Source organism: Vipera berus (assembly GCF_964194415.1).
Source record: "Vipera berus genome assembly, chromosome: 1".
Lineage (NCBI taxonomy): Eukaryota > Metazoa > Chordata > Lepidosauria > Squamata > Viperidae > Vipera > Vipera berus.
The window spans coordinates 18,007,690-18,029,490 of NC_138202.1; the positions used below are offsets into that span (position 1 = coordinate 18,007,690).

At 41.9% G+C, this 21,801-nt stretch overlaps 1 protein-coding gene across 1 annotated transcript; it reads right to left on the minus strand.

Moving 5' to 3' along the window:
- Positions 1-8,710: 8,710 nt before the first annotated feature.
- Positions 8,711-19,028, minus strand: LOC308663826 (tetraspanin-33-like; the record flags this gene model as incomplete). Its single annotated transcript, XM_081320555.1, has 8 exons — positions 8,711-8,824; positions 9,613-9,774; positions 14,483-14,608; positions 16,702-16,797; positions 16,987-17,061; positions 17,526-17,650; positions 18,664-18,721; positions 18,972-19,028. 8 exons carry the CDS (start codon positions 19,026-19,028, stop codon positions 8,711-8,713), a joined length of 813 nt encoding a protein of 270 aa, XP_081176681.1.
- Positions 19,029-21,801: the final 2,773 nt, after the last annotated feature.

Sequence of the window (21,801 nt, forward strand, 5' to 3'; positions counted from 1 at the left end):
TTTCTGAGGAAAATGTCTGTATTTTAGCAAGAAGGGTGAGAAACAATCAGTGATGGGATTCAAATATGTGAACAACCGGTTCTCTGTATGGATGCCACTTCCGAAAGTCCATTTTGTTGCCTGGGCAACAAAAAATTAGCTACTGATTCTGCCGAACTGATGGAAACTGGCTGAATCCCACCACTGGTAACAACGCCAATGGCTATTCATCAGCAGCACCCTAAAGTTATTTGTCTCATAGCAGTAAGGACAATACATTTCATTAGCCTCCTAAGACTGAAAGTTTGGGTGGGTGGGAGGCATCTGGAAGACATACCACTTTTCTGCCAGGATATATCAACCTAGCAATAACTGAATTACATCAGGGATTCCTAGGACAGGTAGTCCTTGATTTACAATCTTTCATTTAATGACCATTCATTAATGACCATTACAAGGGCTGTGTGCTTAGAACGCGAAGCATTGTTAGCGACACCCACTTCACGGTCTGTTTCTGTTGCTCTCCTCTGGGAGGAGGTTTCAAAGTATTTATAGCAGAACTACTAGATTCTGCAATTGCTTTGTTCCTTATGCCATCCGTCTTGTAAATTCACAGAATTCTTTTTTTTTCACCACGTAGATGTATACCGTATTTTTCCGTGTATAAGATGCTATTTTTTCCTGCAATCACCTTGTTCAAAAAACAGTTGCGTCTTCTACAAGAGCAGCGTCTTATACACGAAAAAATAATGGTAACATCCTCAGCCCAGGGCATGCCTGTGTGGGTTCTTTACATGCCTCTGCCATGCCACCTGGTGCAGGTGTCAAGCCCCTGTGGGCTTGCCACTAATGGGAAGGGGGAGGGGGCAAGATTGTCGGCCGGCCGAACTTCTGGATTTGCTGGCTCAGCTGTTCAGTGCTCTGCCGAACAGCTGATCGGCATGGAGAAATGGCGGGGAGTTTAAAACCTGCCTTCACTTCCCTTGCCTTGCTGTTATTCCGGTGCTCACGCCGGTTTCTTTATCAGGGTCAGAAGGCTGCTGGGAAGCAATTGCTCCCAGCACTGACTTTGTTTGCTCTAAGCTTGGAACTCGCATGCCAGAGCATCTTATACAAGGGTGCGTCTTATAGACGGGAAAATACTGTACATCCAAACTAGACTGTGTTGTTTCTCTGTGTCATATATGGGTCGGTGGGTGGGTATATGCATAATTTTTCTCATGTAGTGCATATTGGAGGTGGTTACTCTTTGAGAGCTGAATGCAATGAAATTTCATTTTAATGTATGCTGACTAGTATATATTTAAAGTGACAATAATGTTATTCTCTCTCTTTCTCTCTCTCTCTCTCTCTCTCTCTCTCTCTCTCTCTCTCTCACACACACACACACACACACACACACACACACACACACCACTTTCTATTCAAAGTCACAATGGCACTGAAAAAAATGACTTAGAACTGGTCCTTGAAAACAGGAAGAACTTTCTACGAGGACCTATTTAACATTCCAACACTAAAATCACATTCGGGATTAAAATGAAGTTGAGTTGTACTCCACTGGATTATTTCTCCACCTTGCCCATCTGATTAGCAATGGCAATCCAGTTTCTCAGATTAGAGAGCTTCCCTATCCCCTATTATATAATCCTGAAAATGGTAATAACAGAATAACAGAGCTAGTCCAACCCCCTGCTCTGGCAGGAGAGCCTACCAGGGGTGTCAAACTGCCGACCCACGGGCCAGATGCATCATCCAGAAGCGCCGCCCACCCCCTTGCCGGCAAAAGCAAAATCATCCCCTCACGTGACATCATGAGTTTGACATGTCTGGCCTATACCATTTCAGACAAACAGTTGTCCAATCTCTTATTAAAAGTCTCCAGTGATGGAGCACCCATAACTTCTGGAGGGAAACCGCTCCACTGGTTAATTGGTATCACTGTCAGGAAATGTCTCCTTATTTCTAGGTTGCCCTCCCCTTGATCTCCATTGTTTAATGATTTAATCTGGATTTATCACTTTGCCATCATTAATCACCCATTAGCATTCTCATACTACAGTATATAGCTCTTTCTGTGATTTTTTTAGTTTCACTGCTTGGATAAACTAAGACAAATTTTGTGGGTTGTTATTCCTCTTCCTTTGTCAAGCTGGAATTTTCCACAGTCAGATCTTGGCTTAGGCACTTGGAATTGTGCATAGTACATTCATGGAAGCCAGCTGCTTACTGAATCATCATCTCAATACAATATTGTCAGATTCTGGGGGCCAGCTGGCTGGAGCAGTGTGCAAATTAATTCATTAACATTTTCAGTCTTTAAGAGAATATAGCAATTCAGGTTCAAGGGACAAATGGGAGGAGGCTAGTGGATCTGGCAAACAAGAATAGGCTGAAATTTATATTTTATATAGTGCCTAGAAACAGGTGCAGTTTTGGAGATACTTGGAAGACATATAAGGATACAAAATGTATGGCTATTGGCTAAGGATTCCTCTTAATGAAGCTTAAGTCCGGTAAATTAATATCTGTGGTTTATTTGGAACAACACAATACTGGCTTGCGTTGCTTTCCTCCATGAACATGACTATGAAGTATTGTTGAGAAAAGAATGTACAAGTAGTCCTCAACTTACGACTACAATTGAGCCTAACGTTTTTCTTGCTAAATGAGACATTTGTTAAGTGAGTTTTGGCTCATTTTACGATCTTTCTTGCCACAGCTGTTAAATGAATCACTCGCAATTGTTAGTAGCACAGTTGTTAAATGAATCTGGCTTCCCCATTGATTATGTTTGTCAGAACATTGTAAAAGCTGATTACATGACCTCTGGGACACTGCAACCATCATAAATATGAGCCAGTTGCCAAGTGTCCAAAATTTGATCAGGTGATCATGGAGATGCTGCAATGGTCATAAATGTGAAAAAGGGTCATAAGTCCCTTTTTTCAGTGCTTTTGTAACTTTGAATTGTCACCAAACGAATGGTTGTAAGTTGTGGTCTACCTGTATGAAGGGGGAGGTGAGGTGATGGACTGCAGTACCGTAGCAGGTTCCAGGGAGGAGGAAACACATTGCAAGGAGGTACAAGAGATGGCACAGTCCAGAGATGGATCGTGGGAAGAGGAAGAGATTGAGTATATTTATTTATTTATTTATATTTATTTTAATTCCATTTATATCCCGCCCTTCTCCGAAGACTCAGGGCGGCTTACAAGCTTAGCAGTAGCCTTCATTCTATGTATATGCCTGCTTGTTAGGGCTTTCACACACACCCCAAGCGGCATTATTACAAAGTCAGCTTATAGCTACTAGTATAGCTACTCCCTAGATTCCCAGGGTATATCTGTTAGCATTGGGGAAACCGTAAAATCCACCTTGTCAATCCATCTTGCCTCTGCCATAAACAACCCTGTTCACTTTAGCCAAGCTAATTTCTCTTTCCTTCCCTGATCTCTCTTCTTATGTTGCAAAAATGATGACAGTTTTCCCTGCTTTATCTACATGGCTGATGTTGTGATGTGACCGGGTGGCAAGGCCCAAGTGATAACTGATGTTGTTCAGTTCAAACCAGGTGTGTCCAACCTTGGCCACTTTAAGATGTGGACTTCAACTCCCAGAATTCCCCAATTAGCCATGTTTGCTGGGGAATTCTGGGAATTGAAGTTCACAAGTCTTAGGGTTGGATACCTGTTTTAAACTATTCCATTGAGTCTCCTGAATTGGGCAGATAATTAAAACTATAAAAATGCAAATGCTTATAAGTACAATACTTGCAGTCACCTACTTTCTCTTACCCACACACCAGAACAAAATGCTTTTCCTGATACCTTGACATGCATATGTCCCACTTAAAATAACAAAAAGAAAAACCGGGCTTCATGATTCAGAGATAATACATGCAATCTTCTGCAACCATATGCAGATTGGGTGAATCAGCTAAAATAGACAACTGTTTTACATTTTAAATTAAGTTGCTTAGCATTTAAAATGTTATAGTGTGCTCAGTCAGAATAAATTTACTTCATTATCTCTGCAGATAGTGACATTCATAGAACTACCTATCTCCAGCCTTCACTCACATTATCTGCAGACCTTCTAGGAGGAAAGCCGTATGTATTGATTACCGTAGCCCCAAATCACAAGGCATTTGAAACCCCCCCCCCAACAACTTTTATTAACAGCAATAAGCTTTCTGGAACTAGGTTGACCTCAGTGCTACCAGATCCCTTCTGCTTTCTGCATTTCCTACAGATCAAATCAAATCAGAGGAGCTGAAGCATGCTGTTCATTCCACTTTCCCTTCCTTTTCCCAGTCCCATTAAAAGCTTAGTTACCTGGTGTTGAACTCAAGTAGATTCTGAGGAGGTTGGGAGGCCAACGGCTTGGGAACGAACCCCACTTCCCCTGAAGAAGGTCTTGGAGGGGATCCATTTGGTGGCTCATGCCGAGTTCTGCTTGAGTTGGCAACTGGCTGCTTTCTTCTTTCACAAGAAGCAAAGTTTTCTTCAGACCACCAATCAGCATGAGCAAAACTTCACGTGCTTCAGAAAAACTTAAAAACCCAACTGCCAAGAAGGACCAGGGAGAAAACAATTGGCTCTGCTGGGAACAGATTGCCATAACTACTGCTGTTTGTGAACAAGTGAGAGTCCCAGAATGCACAGTTGAGACTCACCTGGGAAAACCACTGCAACCAAGATGGATCAGATACCCTTATTCTGCATGACTGATGCAAGCTTGTGACTGTTTACGCTGCAGGAGCAGCAGATAATGGCACAACTTGGACTTGACCCCTGGGCATTGGCCTGGGACTCCACAAACAAGTGTGTGTGTGTGTGCCCTCGAGTCAGTGTTGACTCTTGGCAACTACCTGGGCTTGCTCCCAGCAGCTTCCTTGGCAAGGTTTTTCAGAAATGGTTTGCCATTGCTTTCTTTCTAGGACTGAAAGAGAGTGATTGGCTTAAGGTCACCCAGCTGGCTTTGTGCTAAAACAGGGCTAGAACTCTCAATTTCCTATTCCTAACCAATATACCATACTGACTTTCCCATAAGCAAGAGGGTCCTAAAATTCAGCTCCCCTTTTTACAACATATTTTAACTTTCAGGAAAACAGCTTTCTCATTAAAAATTAGCTTTTCTTTCTCTTCTAACATAGGGTTTTCTTTGGGAAAGGGAGGGAAGATCAGCAAATAAAATGCCCAGAAAAATGGGTATGGATGGCACAAAGTCTCTTGTCCAGATACTCTTAACACAGAAGTGCCAAGGAGCTTCAACATGGATCCACTGCCAGAAAATTCATAACTATATGCCTGTGGACTTCATCTGTATATTACTAAAATTCTCATCTCAGGCAAAACGGTGCATCATAGGGCAACAATTTTTGAATCAAGGTATTTCAGATGAGCTAATTTACAATAATTCCCCAAAATTACACATCCATAACTCCTGAGAGAATGAAATTTGGGAAAGGCGTGGCTGCTTCAGTGTTACTAGCTGCTGCTGTGGTCACATGATCTTCATTTTCAACATTTTGTGACAGTTTTCCAGCCAGTCTTGCAATCCCTCAGTCTCCCCTCCATCCAGCAGCAGCTACTTACAGTACCTAGCTTGCAAGGAAGGGAAGGGAAGATTTTTCAGTGCTTCCTGTCAGATTCCCACAAGGAAACTCATTAAGGAAGCTGGCAGGAATTTGGAAGTCACTCCTGCTCCCACTCTTTTTTTGCCCGCCCTTGGTCATTCTGTTTCCCTGTTTAGGTAAGGAAATATCTCTGAAACAGTCACCCAATGGAGCACAGGTTATCTACTCATTTGCTAAACTAATAAACTAGCTGGTTGCTCACCTGAAATTGGTGGAAGAGTTGGTAAAAATCACAAGGATAGGAAGTGATAAAAAAATAAAAGTAAAGGTTCCCCCGCACATGCGTGCTAGTCGTTTCCAACTCTAGGGGCCGGTGCTCATCTCCATTTCAAAGCTGAAGAGCCAGCACTTGTCCGACGACGTCTCTGTGGTCATGTGGCCAGTATGACTAGATGCCAAAGGCACATGGAACGCTGTTACCTTCCCACCGTAGTGGTCCCTATTTTTCTACTTGCATTTTTACGTGCTTTCGAACTGCTAGGTTGGCAGAAGCTGGGATGAGTAACAGGCACTCACTCTGTTACACGGCACTCGGGATTCAACCCGCCAAACTGCCGACCTTCTGATCGACAAGCTCAGCGTCCTAACCCACTGAGCCACCGTGTCCCTTAGGAAGTGATATCACACCCTTAATAAGGGAATTAATCACCACTGTTTTGGAAAAAAATTTATTGTCTTTCATAAAGAATTACAGCATTAGGCTTAATCTTTTATGAGTGGGGAGGATAAGGGTTATTTTTTCTCTTTTCCCCATCTGTAGAGAACAGAAGGAATGGCCTTGAGGAAGATAGGGGCACTATCTAACAAAATGAAATTCAATTGTAAAAAAAGTAAGGTTCTGCATTTAGGCAGGAAAAATCAAATGCACAGGTATAGTATAGGTGGTACCTTGCTCGATAGTAATAACTGTGAGAGGGGTCTCGGAGTCCTAGTGGACAATCACTTAAATATGAGCCAGCAGTGTGCTGCAGCTGCCAAAAAAGCCAACACAGTGCTAGGCTGCATTAGCAGAGGAATAGAATCAAAATCACGTGAAGTACTAATACCACTTTACAATGCCTTGGTAAGGCCACACCTGGAATACTGCATCCAGTTTTGGTCACCACAATGTAAAAAAGATGTCGAGACTCTAGAAAGAGTACAGAGAAGAGCAACAAAGATGATTGGGGGACTGGAGGCTAAACATATAGGGAACAGTTGCTGGAATTGGGTATGTGTAGTTTAATGAAGAGAAGGGTGAGGGGTGACATGATAGCAGTGTTCCAATATCTCAGGGGCTGCCACAAAGAAGAGGGAGCCAAGCTATTCTCCAAAGCACCTGAAAGCAGGACAAGAAGCAACGGATGGAAACTAGTCAAGGAGAGAAGCAACCTAGAACTAAGGAGAAACTTCCTGACAGTTAGAACAACTAACCAGTGGAACAACCTGCCTCCAGAAGTGATGAATGCTCCAACACTGGAAGATTTTAAGAAGAAACTGGACAGCCATTTGTCCAAAATGGTATAGGGTTTCCTGCCTTAGCAGGGGGTTGGACTAGATGACCTCCAAGGTCCCTTCCAAATTATTATTATTATTATTATTATTATTATTATTATTATTATTATTATTATTATTATTATTATTATTATTATTATTATTATTATTATTATTATTATTATTATTACCGCTACCAAGTAAGAAGAGTTTAGACAGCCATTTGTCTGAAACGGTATAGGGTTTCCTGCCTGAGCAGGAATTTGGACTAGAAGACCTCCAAGGTCCCTTCCAACTCTGTTATTCTGTTAATGGTCAGATCAGTGGGGTTTGAGCCTAGACCAAGAAAATAACTTGAGAAAATGTCTCAGGGAAACCCCTCCCTAGTGAACATAAAATGAGGAAGCACATTCAGACTTGCAAGATTCTATTATTACAGGTAATCCTCAACTTATGGCCATAATGGAGCCTGGAATTTCTGTCATAATTCAGGACAATTGTAAGTCAAGGCACTCATGTGACTGGACCTGACTTTATGGCTTCTTTTTGCAGTGGTCATTAAATGAATGCCGCAGTTGTTAAGTGAATTGATGTATTCCTCAGGGCATTTTTGTTGGAAACTTGCCCCAAAAGCCAGAAATCAGTAAAAACTGTCTTAAATCACAGTCACATGACTGCAGAATGCTGCAGCTGGCCAAAAAGGTGAGCTAATTGCCAAGCACCCAAAATGTGGTCATGGGACTATTCAACCCTCAGAACTTTGGAACCAGGACATAAGTAGCTTTTCAAGTGTGCATTGTAACTTTGAATGGTTGCTAAACAATCGGATGTAAGAGGAGACTACCTGTATAGCCTTACAACAACAACAACAACAACAACAACAACAACAACAACAACAACAACAACAACAACAACAACAACAATAATAATAATAATAAGAAGAAGAAGAAGAAGAAGAAGAAGAAGAAGAAGAAGAAGAAGAAGAAGAAGAAGAAGAAGAAGAAGAAGAAGAAGAAGAAGAAGAAGAAGTTGGAAGGGACCTTGGAGGTCATCTAGTCCAACCCCCTGCTAAGGCAGGAAACCCTATACCTCCTATAGGAAACCCTATACCCTATACTGCTCACTCTATGGCATTGGTTTCTTAGTTTGGTCTACCTAGAATGGCTGACAACCCCCCAACCCCTTTTCACAGTATTTTCCTCATAATCTGTGTTTGTTGGATGTTGGAAGACAATGTGTGTCCAAGTGCCCACTAGGAGGGCACCCAGAGTACGGTTCCCTTTGGAGTCTAACTGAACTTCTATGACCAGGCTACTTGTTTCTTCAATCCATATAAGCCGCATTATTAAAACAACAAATATTTCAAGCCCAGTGTGTGAATTCGGGATAACAAAAAAAACAAAAACCTGTTCCTGTGACTGATGCATGAAAATGGCATATTTATAGCAGACATTTCCAACCAGGTGGCCTTTCAGGTGTATTGGGACTGTAGGCCCCAGAATTCTGAGGCAACATGGGAATGCTGGCAGTTTCAGTATGCAGTTTCATGCATTCAAAGGCTATTAGGTTCAGGAAAGCTGGTTCACAGCCCCCTTTCATCCCTTGCTGCCTTCTTTCTCACTTCTCAGGGAAACTCTGCCTCCTCCTCCTCCTCCTCTTGGTACTTCTGCGCTTCTGGATGATGAAATCAATCTGGTAAATGAGCATGACTGCCAGAAGAAAGACAACAACCTGGAAAGAAACAGAGAAAGTTCAGCAATATAACCCAAGAAGGGGATGTAAAGACTTTAATGTTGCATAGAAGTGGCACGTTTGGGGGGGGGTTATATTTATATTTATATATTTATTAAATTTTTATACCGCCCTTCTCCCGAAGGACTCAGGGCGGTGTACAGGGCAATAAATATTAAAAAACAAAGTACAAAAGTTAAAAAACAATTAAATAATTTATGCCCGATGTATACAATAGTTAAAAGCCATATTAAAAACCCAATCCCAAACCCATCAGACCAGGCTGGATTGCTCAAATAAATAGGTTCCTTAATTTGAGCATAGGCTTCCACAGGGAGAAGGCTGAGGAAGACAAGTGTCATATGCACTTATATCTGACACTGGGACACAAGTACAAAAAGGAGGGGATGAGCTTGTGATGTCACCCTGCACATGTCATCATGGTAACTACCTGTGGACATAGAATAACAGAATTGGAAGGGACCTTGGAGGTCTTCTAGTCCAACCCCCTGCTCAGGTAGGAAGCCCTCTACCATTTCAGACAAGTGGCTGTCCAATCTCTTCTTCAAAACCTCCAGGATTGGAGCACCCACAGCTTCTGGAGGCAAGTCGTTCCACTGATTCATTGTTCTTACTGTCAGGAAATTTCTCCTTCATTCTAGCTTGGTTCTCTCCTTGATTAATTTCCATTCATTGAGTTTGGGGGTTCTTCTGAGCTGATTAAATTCTCCAAATCCTCCCACTCTTATTCCAGGCTGTTTGGATCTCCTCCAGCCTTAGTGCCTTACCTCCAAGACCAATAATCCAAATGCCAGCCCAGCCATCAGCAACAGGTTGCTCCGTCCCCAATGGACAATCTTCTCTAGGCAGCCCTCTGTGTACACCAAGTTCTCTGCTTGCCAGCCTTTAAGATTCTGTGTCCCATAGCCACACATGGTGTTTAGCATAACCTAGAATAAGTTGAGAACATTAAGAGAAGTGCAGGGTCAAACAAACGAGGGCCCATACTCTCTAAGAGTGACTGACCATTGACAAGATGTCAACAAGCAAATAAGAGATATTGGCTGTTCTTTGCTCTTCAGCATCCAATACTGAAAAGTAAATTACTGCATCTCCTTACATGGGGGGAAAAATCAGGAATTTGGTAGCACTTTTTATGAGTAAAACATTTTATTAAAAGGAATAAGCTTTCGTGAGCTCCAAACTATCTTCCACTGTGGTGACCATCTTTCTTTGCAGCACTTTATTGATCTGGCATAAGATAGCAGGCTCTGAATTTGCCCTAATTTCCAATTTAATGCAGAAATTCTTACTCCAGAACCTTTGAATAAACTGCAGGGAGTCCTTGACTTATGACCTACAATTGGGATCAGAATTTCTCTGGCTAAGCCAGGCAGTTGTTAATTAAGTCATGCCCAATTTTACGAACTTTTTCCTATGGTTGTTAAGTGAATCACTGCAGTTGAATCAGGCAATCATTCAGTAAATCCTGCATTCCCCATCAACTTTGCATGTCAGAAGCTGGCTAGGAATGTTGCATATGGCGATCACATGACATAAAAACATACTGGTTGCCAAGCACCTGAAGTTTGATCATGTGACCATGGGGATGCTGTGACAGTTGTAAGTGTGAGTATCAATTGTGAATCACCTTTTTCACTGCCGCTATCACTTTTAATAGTCACTAAGTGAATGGTTATAAGTTGAGGACTATCTGTACCAGAAAAGGTGGGTGGGGTGTTGCTGTTGTTGTTGTTGTTAGTTGCGAAGTCATGTCCGACCCATCGCGACCCTATGGACAATGTTCCTCCAGGCCTTCCTGTCCTCTACCATCTTCTGGAGTCCATTTAAGCTCACGCCTACTGCTTCAGTGACTCCATCCAGCCACCTCATTCTCTGTCGTCCCCTTCTTCTATTGCCCTCAACCTTTCCCAGCATGAGGCTCTTCTCCAGTGAGTCCTTCCTTCTCATTAGGTGGCCAAAGTATTTGAGTTTTAGCTTCAGGATCTGGCCTTCTAAAGAGCAGTCAGGGTTGATCTCCTCTAGGACTGACCGGTTTGATCGCCTTGCGGTCCAAGGAACTCGCAGGAGTCTTCTCCAGCACCATAGTTCAAAGGCCTCAATTCTTTGGCGCTCAGCCTTTCTTATGGTCCAGCTTTCACTGCCATACATTGCAACTGGGAAGACCATAGCCTTGACTATACGCACTTTTGTTGACAGGGTGATGTCTCTGCTTTTTAGTGTGCTGTCTAGATTTGCCATGGCTTTCCTCCCAAGGAGCAAGCGTCTTTTAATTTCTTGGCTACAGTCCCCATCTGCAGTGATCTTGGAGCCCAGGAAAATAAAATCTGTCACTACCTCCATTTCTTCCCCATCTATTTGCCAGGAATTGAGAGGGCCGGATGCCATGATCTTGGTTTTCTTAATGTTTAGTTTCAACCCAACTTTTGCACTCTCCTTCTTCACTCGCAACAAGAGGCTCTTCAGTTCCTCTTCACTTTCTGCCATTAGAGTGGTATCATCTGCATATCTTAGGTTGTTGATATTTCTTCCGGCAATCTTAATTCCAACTTTTGATTCATCTAGCCCTGCCTTTCTCATGATGTGCTCTGCATATAAGTTAAATAGGCAAGGTGACAGTATACAGCCTTGCCGGACTCCTTTCCCAATTTTGAACCAATCAGTGGTTCCGTGTCCAGTTCTCACTGTTGCTTCTTGGCCCGCATATAGGTTTCTCAAGAGACAAATAAGATGGTCTGGTATGCCCATCTCTTTAAGGACTTGCCACAATTTGTTATGATCCACACAATCAAAGGCTTTAGCATAGTCAATGAAGCAGAAGTAGATGTTTTTCTGGAACTCTCTAGCTTTCTCCATGATCCAGCGTATGTTGGCAATTTGATCTCTAGTTCCTCTGCCTCTTCAAAATCCTGCCTGTACTTCTGGTAGTTCTCGATCCACATACTGCTGGAGTCTAGCTTGTAGAATTTTAAGCATAACTTTACTAGCGTGAGAAATGAGTGCAATGGTGCGATAGTTTGAACATTCTTTGGCACTGCCTTTCTTTGGAATTGGAACGTAAACTGATCTTTTCCAATCCTGTGGCCACTGTTGAGTTTTCCAAATTTGCTGGCAAATTGAGTGTAGCACTTTTACTGCATCGTCTTTTAAGATTTTGAATAGCTCAGCTGGAATACTGTCACCTCCACTAGCTTTGTTGTTGCTCAGCTTTTCTAAGGCCCACTTCACTTCACATTCTAGGATGTCTGGCTCGAGGTCAGTGACCACCTCATTGTGATTATCAGGGATGTTAAGCTCATTCTTGTATAGTTCTTCTGTGTAATTTTGCCACCTCTTCTTAATCTCTTCTGCCTCTGTTAGGTCCCTGCCATTTTGGTCCTTTATCATGCCCATTTTTGCATGGAACGTTCCCTTCATCTCTCCTATTTTCTTGAAAAGCTCTCTGGTCCTCCCTATTCTATTGTTTTTTTCTATTTCTTTGCATTGTTCATTTAAGAAGGCATTCTTATCTCTTCTAGCTATTCTTTGGAATTCTGCATTTAATTGGGCATATCTTTCTTTTTCTCCCTTGCCTTTCGCTTCCCTCCTTTCCTCAGCTATTTGCAAAGCTTCCTCAGACAGCCATTTTGCTTTCTTGCATTTCTTTTTCTTTGGGATGGTTTTGGTTGCTACCTGTTGTACAATGTTGCGAACCTCTGTCCATAGTTCTTCAGGCACTCTGTCTATCAGATCTAATTCCTTAAATCTATTTGTCACCTCTACTGTATATTCAACAGGGATATGATTTAATTCATACCTGACTGGCCTAGCGCTTTTCCCTACTTTCTTTAATTTAAGCCTAAACTTTGCAACAAGAAGCTCATGGTCTGAGCCACAGTCAGCTCCTGGTCTTGTTTTTACTGACTGTATAGAGCTTCTCCATCTTTGGCTGCAGAGCATATAGTCAATCTGATTTCTGTGTTGACCGTCTGGTGATGTCCATGTGTAAAGCCGTCTCTTGGGTTGTTGGAAAAGAGTGTTTGCTATGACCATTGTATTCTCTTGACAAAATTCTATCAGCCTGTGCCCTGCTTCATTTTGTACTCCAAGGCCAAACTTGCCTGTTATTCCAGTTATCTTTTGGCTTCCTACTTTAGCATTCCAATCCCCCATGATGATAAGGACATCATTTTTGGGTGTTAGTTCTATAAGGTGCTGTAGGGCTTCATAGAACCGGTCAATTTCATCCTCTTCAGCACCGGTGGTTGGGGCATAGACTTGGACTACTGTGATATTGAATGGTTTGCCTTGGATTCGAACTGAGATCATTCTGTCATTTTGAGGATTGTATCCCAGTATTGCTTTTCCTACTCTTTTATTGACTATGAAGGCTACTCCATTTCTTCTGAGGGATTCTTGCCTGCAGTAGTATACCTGATGGTCATCTGAATTAAATTCACCCATTCCTGTCCATTTTAGTTCGCTGATACCTAAGATGTCAATGTTCAGTCTTGTCATCTCTTGTTTGACCACGTCCAGCTTTCCTTGATTCATGGATCTTACATTCCAGGTTCCTATGGAGAAAAAATCTTTACAGCATCGGACTTTCCTTTCACCACCAGACACATCCACAGCTGAGCGTCCTTTCGGCTTTGGCCCAGTCGCTTCATTCTTTCTGGCGCTACTAGTACTAGCCCTCTGCTCTTCCCCAGTAGCATATTGGACGCCTTCCGACCTGAGGGGCTCATCTTCCAGCGTCATATCGTTTTGCCTTTTGGTACTGTCCATAGGGTTTTCATGGCAAAGATACTGGAGTGGGTTGCCATTTCCTTCTCCAGTGGATCACGTTTTGTCAGAACTCTCCGCTATGACCTTTCCGTCTTGGGTGGCCCTGCACGGCATAGCTCATAGCTTCATTGAATTACGCAAGCCCCTTCGCCACGACAAGGCAGTAATCCATGAAGGGGGGGGTGTTGCTACTATGGACTAACACAACTCTATTCCTACAATCTCTTCATATGATGCTCCGTTAAGCTGTACAATCTGCTAGCTATGAAGAACAAAACAGCAGTCTTGCTTCATAATATTAGGATAGAGTAAGGACAAATTAACCCTGCTTATCATCCCCCAGATTTTGTAAAATTTTATGATAAAATTATCCACATAAATTTGCATTAGCATCAGCTGCAAAAGTTAGGAATAAATTTCTAATCAAGCTGCTAGAGCTATGAGAGAGTAGAATAACGTTGCTGTCCACCTGTAATGCTTCCTCAAATTGCAGATTTGTGAATAAAAGCTAATTATTGTAGTAGTGCTTTGTAAAACTGGGGGGAGGGGAGCTCTCTTTTTCAAAATAAATAACAAAAACTCCACCTTAACTTTGCAAATCTTTGTTTAAAGTTAATTCTTCTAATCTGCTATTTTCATAGGTTGGAGTTCTAGACTTTGATTTGTTGTAATGTTTACTTTTTAATAAATTGTCCCGCCATCCCTGTTTGGCTTCTGAACAGCAGCTTCTACACTTTAGAAATAAATGGCCTAATAAAGACTTTGAATTGTATACTGTATCCCCAGTCTTATTGCCACAGTGACTTAAAGTAGTGTTCCTCCTCCTACTTACCTCAGAACTGAACATGTTTGAATTCCCTATTCTCTTACCTGTTTATCTTGCAGACAGCAAGAGAAAGGCACCGCACAACGCTCCAGGCTGGGATTGGTGTCTTGGCAGTCAAAATAAATATTCTGGGACCAGTCCTTGTATGAATGAACCCCACAGCACTTGAACTGGGGAAGAGAGAGAAACAAAACCAAATTCCAAGGGAAACTAATTGGATTCATGAAATCACAGAGAAATGTCCCACAAGGACAGCCTGCTTCAACAGCTTATGGGTGAAGTTGAATAGAATAATAATAATAATAATAATAATAATAATAATAATAATAATAATAATAATAATAATAATAATAATAATAATAATGGCAAATTTGTCAATACCAGTGGTGTTCAAGTAGTGTTCCAGTTGTTTTGGGATGGCGCCTTGGGTGCCATCCCAAAACAACTGGAGCACCACCTGAACACCATTGGCACTGACAAATTCGCCATTAGTCAATTGCAAAAGGTGGCCTTACAAGGAACTGCTTCCATCCTGCGATGATATCTATAATACCATCAAACATCCACATCTGCCTATGCCAGGTCCTTGGTAAGGACTCAATAGGTAGAGAAAAATGCCAAATCCAGTCTGAACATCTGGCTGTGCGATGATTAATAATCACAATCACAATCATAATCATAATATAAAAAAGTCTGGATGGTGGACATGGCAGTAGGGCCAGAATAGAAGAGAAAGAACTTGAGAAGATTACAAACTACAAAGACCTGCAAAATCAGGGGTAGAATGACTGTGGTGAAAGGAAACAAAGTAATATTGTAAAAGATTGTTTTGCTTGGAACAGGTTAGCCTTAATACAATTAAATAACAACATCTGCTTATCCCAGGGCTTTGGGAAGGACCTGATAGGCAGACAAAATTGCCAAATCCTGTCTAAACATCTGACTGACTGTGTGACCATCCATAACATTAACAGTCTTGCTCTGCCTTCCGTCTAGAGAGTTTCTGCTTTAGGGAAACCAAATCGTACCTCAATTTACCTCAGACTTAGAGGAACTTTTTTTCAGTTATATTCATATTTAACAAACATTTTTAGCAGTAGTGTAGCTCTTCCATAACAAGTTGGAAGCAGAATTAAAATGGTATTCAACATGGCAACTTGATACAGCATTCTGTTATCTGATAATGCCTACCACCATGGCTGATATCCTATAAAATAAAATATTGATTCACAAATATTCCATTCCAAAAAGATCCCCTACCAAATGAATTAATAATGTCTTGCGGGTTCTGCTCTTTTATGGTGCTCTTTTCAGGAATTATAATAATTGTATAATAATAAGTTGGAAGGGACCTTGGAGGTCATCTAGTCCAACCCCCTGCTCAGGCAGGAAACCCTATACCATTTCAGGCAAATGGCTGTCCAGTCTCTTCTTAAAAAGAATCAAAGCAAGGTTATCACTTCCTTGAAGGGCCTCCTAATTGCACTTTAAAGAAATTCTAAGGCTGTTGTGCTCAAAATGAATCAATAAAAGGATTGGATGTGGCAAGCAGCAGGGACTGTAGCCCATTTAGAGTTTCAATGTTCTTTTTGTTAAGCCATACTGAACAGGCAGGTGCTGCAATTTACATTTAAAGGAATCACACATTTGGAGCAGAACAAAAGTGTAACACAAAAAACACAGGGCAATGTCTAGCAACAATATCTGAATCTTTTTAAAAACAATCCCAAATTAGTAGAAATAGCCCATTACAACCGTTTGTTTAGTAACTGTTCAAAGTTACAACGGCACTGAAAAAAGTGACTTATGAACATCACAGCATTCCCATGGGTTACATGATCAAAATTTGGCTGCTCGGCAACTGACATGTGTTTACAATGGTTGCATCATCCCAAGGTCACATGATGGCCACTTGTGACCTTCCCAGATGGAAAAGTCAATGGGAGAAGCCAGTTTCTCTTAACAGAACTCACTTAGCAATTGCAGTGTTTTGCTTAACAAGGGTGGCAAAAAAGGTTGTAAAGTTGGGCAAGACTCACTTAACAACCACCTTGTTTAGCAATGGACATTTTGGTCGTAACTCAAGGACTAGCTATGGGCCAGTTTTCCAGATCAGATCATTGTTCTTCCTCTATGAAGTGTGAAAGAACATCAGTGCTTCTGTACAGAGCCTGCATAAAGCTGAGGAAGGCAGAGTACTAAGGCCCTGGAACCAGAACTTCCTCATAATGTTGGAAACCAGGGCAAATTCAGAACCTGTTACCTTCTTTTGAATGTAGTCGATGAGGTTCTGTAAATCAAGGTTGTCACGATAGCGGAAGATGGCCTGGCCCATCAAGAATGTGGCTTTTTCCATCACCTGGGGGGATGAAAATGGAGGGAGTTTTTCATCACAGGGAATGCTGAGACAAATCTTGGGCCAATGAGGAAAACCCTTCTGTGGCCCACTTGAAAACCAAGACAGGCCTGGAGGATTGTCACTGGAATCTCTCACCCACTTTGACTACCACTGATGAAGTTGGTGGGCCAAGTTTGTTTGTTTGTTTACCATGCCAGAGAAGATGAAGCCTAAAACTGCAGCCACCACTTGCAGAATGAAAATGATGAGCAAGATCCAGGCAAACTAGAAAGCAAAATGAATAAAAGAAAAAAAAAGGGGAAGGGGAAAAAAAGTCAGCAGCTGTAGAATGCACATTTACATACCGATGAAAAACACCCATCTGTCTCAATCTGGATTGGCATACGGGATATGCTTCGTCATAGACAAACAAGCACACACCTGTTCTCTAGAGTCTGAATCCAAACTGATGGAGAATTGAGCTATATATCTCTCTTTCAATATGTGCCAATCCTTTGAGGAGCTTCTTGTAGGAAAACCTCCTTCTAGAAGGTCTCCATACAGTTTAGCATCCTTTGCCTGTTCATAACTGGGCCAGCCAGATGCACCAAAAGGATGCTGACAAGCATGAAATGAAAGTGGTAACTGCTGTGAGAGGATCTACTACCAACAAAGAGATGGAGAAGAATTCCTCATTGCCCACCAAAGCTGGCTGATGGATGGGAAAGGGGAAATCCTTTTTAACGTACCATTTTCAGCATTAGGGTGAGGTCCCGCAAGGCTCCCAAACAGCCCACAAAGGTGATGCAGAAAATCAGGGTGCCCACTGCTAAAAGAATTATGGAGGGATCAGCCAACAAGGAGTCCACAGCACCTGGCGAAAGATGGAGACACTATTTTAAAAGTTCCACGAACGACCTCAGTAGTAGGACAACATTGCCCAAGCAGAGGAGCTGAAGCATCGGAGAGCGGGGCTGAGGGAAGAATTTGAGCATGACAATATCTTTATTAAATAAATAAGTAAATCAATTAACAAATTAATAACCAGAAGTTCCAGTCTGCAAATATGACTTTGTTGATGGGTTGGTTCGTAGGCTGATCTCCTTTTCCTTCTCATCCCATTTTGAAACTTGGACTCCCATCTTGGTTCATGGTGAGAACTCTTCCTCCTCTCTCATGATATTCTGAGAGCCAGTTTGGTTTAATGGTTAAGGCACCAGGTCAGAAATCAGGGGACTAGGAGTTTCAGTCCCCTCCCCAATTAAGGAGATTAATTGATGATTGGTTTTTTCACCAACAAATGAAACTTGGTGCATGAGGAAGCAAAGCCAGAGGATGCCATCCATTACTTTTCCTAACTTATGTGAGACCTTAGAGACAATCAAGATAAGAACCATCAACCAGGAACCCTAATGACTTTTTGTAAGGTTACAGTAAAGAATCTTGCAAGTCTCAAAGTGTATCTCTCCCCCCACTTGCCTTGCCTTCACAGTCCAAGAAACGAAGGAGGGCCTCTTCTGAGACATGTGTTGTGCCTCTATTCCTTCTGTGGGGTAAGCTGCCTCTTATCTGACCGGTGCCTAGATTGGTCTCTTGCTCCTGTCTCTCAAGGACATTCTCACAGACCATCACATCTGTTCCTCATAAATTTGTAAGGTCAGCACCACTTGCCAGCCTCATTCCTGAGACAGAATAGAGCTTGGGACAGTGCAAGTTATACCAGTTGTCTCAAGACCTGGAGAATAGCATGTTAACCTGACCATGAGGACAAGCCCAGATTTCTCCTCTTCCTCCTAATGCAGACTGCATCCCAGCAAATTCTGTATAGCAGGGGTCTTCAAACTTGGCAACTTGAAGACCTCTGCTGTATAGGGTCAGGCCACTCACCTGCTTCCTTTGAGAGCCTGGCGTAAATTCCAACAGCCACCATGAGCCCACTGGCTACCTTTGAAAGAGGAAACACAAAGGCAGATGCAATTTCTTATTTGTCCAGAGGCCTACCCTGAACACTAACAGTTTTGCTAAGGAGGAAGAGTCTGACTCACCCAGCCTTCCCAGAGTTTAAGATACAAGATGGGTTATGGGGTCTTTGTGACACCATCTCTGTTACACAGCCTTCCTGGGAATCAGTAAGTTTTCCCTGGTAAAGCCAATGCCTATCCCAGCACTGCCAAGTTTCAACCCTTTTGACTCACCCAGAAGAGGTAGCAGGAGGTAAAGAGAGTGTATTTCATAATCTGGTTAGTACGCATGGTTCACAACTGCCTGCTTGCCTGCTCCCTGTGCTGCAGATTCATGCATCCACTTCTCAGCCTGCAAGGATTTGGGGAAGAGGCTTCAGGAAAGAAGCCATACAGGCTCTGACTGGTGACTACAACTCTTCTTTGCCCCTCTTGGATAGGAATCCTAAGACAGGGGGGAAAGATCCAGGAAGGAGACATCAGGGTGTGGCGAAGAGAAGGGGAAGGGAGAAAGGACGGCGGTCTGTCTGCTCAGACTACGTCAGAGGCAAGTCTTGGCTTGATCCTGGCTTGGCACTAAGGAAAATTTTTAGATCCCTGTTTAGGGGCCAAGCATTGAGAGAAGGATGGAGCCACAACTGAAGAAGGGAAAGGGGAGCTTAGCTGGGTCACTTGGCCTCACTGGCAGAGAAGGAATAAAAGTTGATTGCCTAAGATCCTCTTTGGCCCGTATTTATTTGTTGTCATGTAAAGCCAAGTCCACAGTTTTGCGCAGACACAACATTCTGCAAAAATTAATCTCCTGTTTTTAATAGGACGCTATGACCAGAAGGGTGGAGTTACATCCCTCTGTTGATAGGAGGTTTTCCTGTCTTGCTCTGGAATTTGTGGTATTTTAAATAACTCTTAAGACACCTAAACCAGGAGTTAAGCTAAGAAAATGGTGACATTTTATCGTCTAGCACCCAAAAAAGGATTTATTTATTTTTAAGGCTGGCTGCCAGACTCTTAATGCAGCTATTTCCCTCCCCCTCCCCTGGCTTCCTTTCTGGCAAAGGAATTCAAAGAAATTTGGGAAAAAAATAATTATTGGATATTATTGTTGTTTGGATTATACAATCAAAGCTACCTTCCTGCTTTCGATTACAACTATGTTTATTTTGATGATTATCAGATTAGCTGTTTCTAAGCTGTGATGATGTAGTGAGAAGTTTTTTTTAAAAGGCAGAGGACTGGATTGCAACAACAAATGGCCTGTGGTGGGAATAACTTCTTCAATTTTGTGAACTATGTGGAAATCTCAGAAATTGTACTTCTTTTGTCTTGACAGAATTTATGATCAATCTGAGCGATTTTATAGTATCAGTGACTCACAATTTCCTTTTTTCTTTACAAAATCTGCATTTGCTGATGTTTGGAACTGGTTTGTTTGTTAATTAGTGGGATTATCAACATACTGTCATTCCTTTAACCTTTAACTGGGCAAAACAGTGCCAAAGAGGGCAACAGTTTTGACTCAAGGCTCCTCAGATGGGCTTACAGAATGCATCCAAATTCTGGGATCCATGACTCCAGAAGGAATGAAATTTGGGGAAGCTGTGGCTTCAGTTTTGCTGGGCTACTGCTGTAGTCATGTGACACTCATTTTGAATGTTCTGTGAAAGCTTCCTAGCCACTCTCAATCCCACCCACCCAGCAGCAACCATTTACCTGACTGCTAGGAAGGGAAGAAAGGAAGGACTTCTGAATTCCATGCCAGCTTCCCACAAGGAAACTCAATGGGGAAGCCTGCAGGAAGTCGAAAGTTGCTCCCACTGCTTTTTTACCCATCTGTGGTCATTCTTCTTCTCTGTTTAGATAACAAAATACCTTTGAAACAATGACTTAATAGGAAGGATATGGATTGTCTGGTTATTATTTGGACCTACAAAAATTCCACTAGAGATAATCTGGAGAGTTGCAGCAAACAAGCAGTAGAGGGCACTCTTGGATTGTCTGGAAGGGTATCTGGAAGGGTAGTCAGAAGTTTTTCACTAGTTGCTTGCCATTCATAAAGGTTATTGCAATGGGTGGGACCCATCACAACATTGAGGAGGCTTTTGTGCCTGAATACTGCAGTCTGAATTCCCTTGGCAAATGCAGAGTTAAAAATTAGTTTTCTTGCAAGGGAAGAATGCTGGTGCATGCTTAGCACCTGAAGTCAGGACAAGAAGCAATGGAGAAAAGCAACCTAGATCTAAGGAGAAATCTAAGGAAAAATTTCCTGACAGTCAGAACAATTAAACAGTGGAACAACTTGCCTCCAGAAGTTGTGGGTGCTCCAGCACTGGAAGTTTTTAAGAAGAGATTGGACAACGATTTGCTTGAAATGATATAGGGTTTCCTGTCTGAGCAGGAGATTGGACAGTCACTAGAAGACCTTCAAGGTCCCTTCCAACATTATTATTATTATTATTATTATTATTATTATTATTATTATTATTGTTGTTGTTGTTGTTGTTGTTGTTGTTGTTGTTGTTGTTGTTGTTATCTCCAAGGTCCCTTCCAACTCTATTATTTTATTAAAATATGTAAAGACATTTTAGGAGCATGTGTGAGAGATAGGTGGGTGGGTAAATGGATAAAGGTAGGTGGGAAGATAGGTAGATAGATATAGATAGATCATAGATAGATGGTTGATATAGTTAGATGATAGATGATAGATGGATGGATGGATGGATAGATAGATAGATAGATAGATAGATAGATAGATAGATAGATAGATAGATAGATAGATAATCAATGGACAGATATATATATATATATGTGTGTGTGTGTATGTATGTATGTATGTATGTACGTATGTATGTATGTTAAATGCTTGTTAACTATTTAGATCACCTTGCTAGGCCCCAAACATGGGACAAATCTTTATTTCCTGTTTCGGCCCAACCGAAGGCCATCGACAGGCAGTAGTCACAACAGTGACAGCTCATATTTGTGTAAATTTTAGATTGCTAACAAAGAATTAAAGGGAGACTGATATGCATTTCAAACTTATTTGTTTTCATCAGTGTATATACAT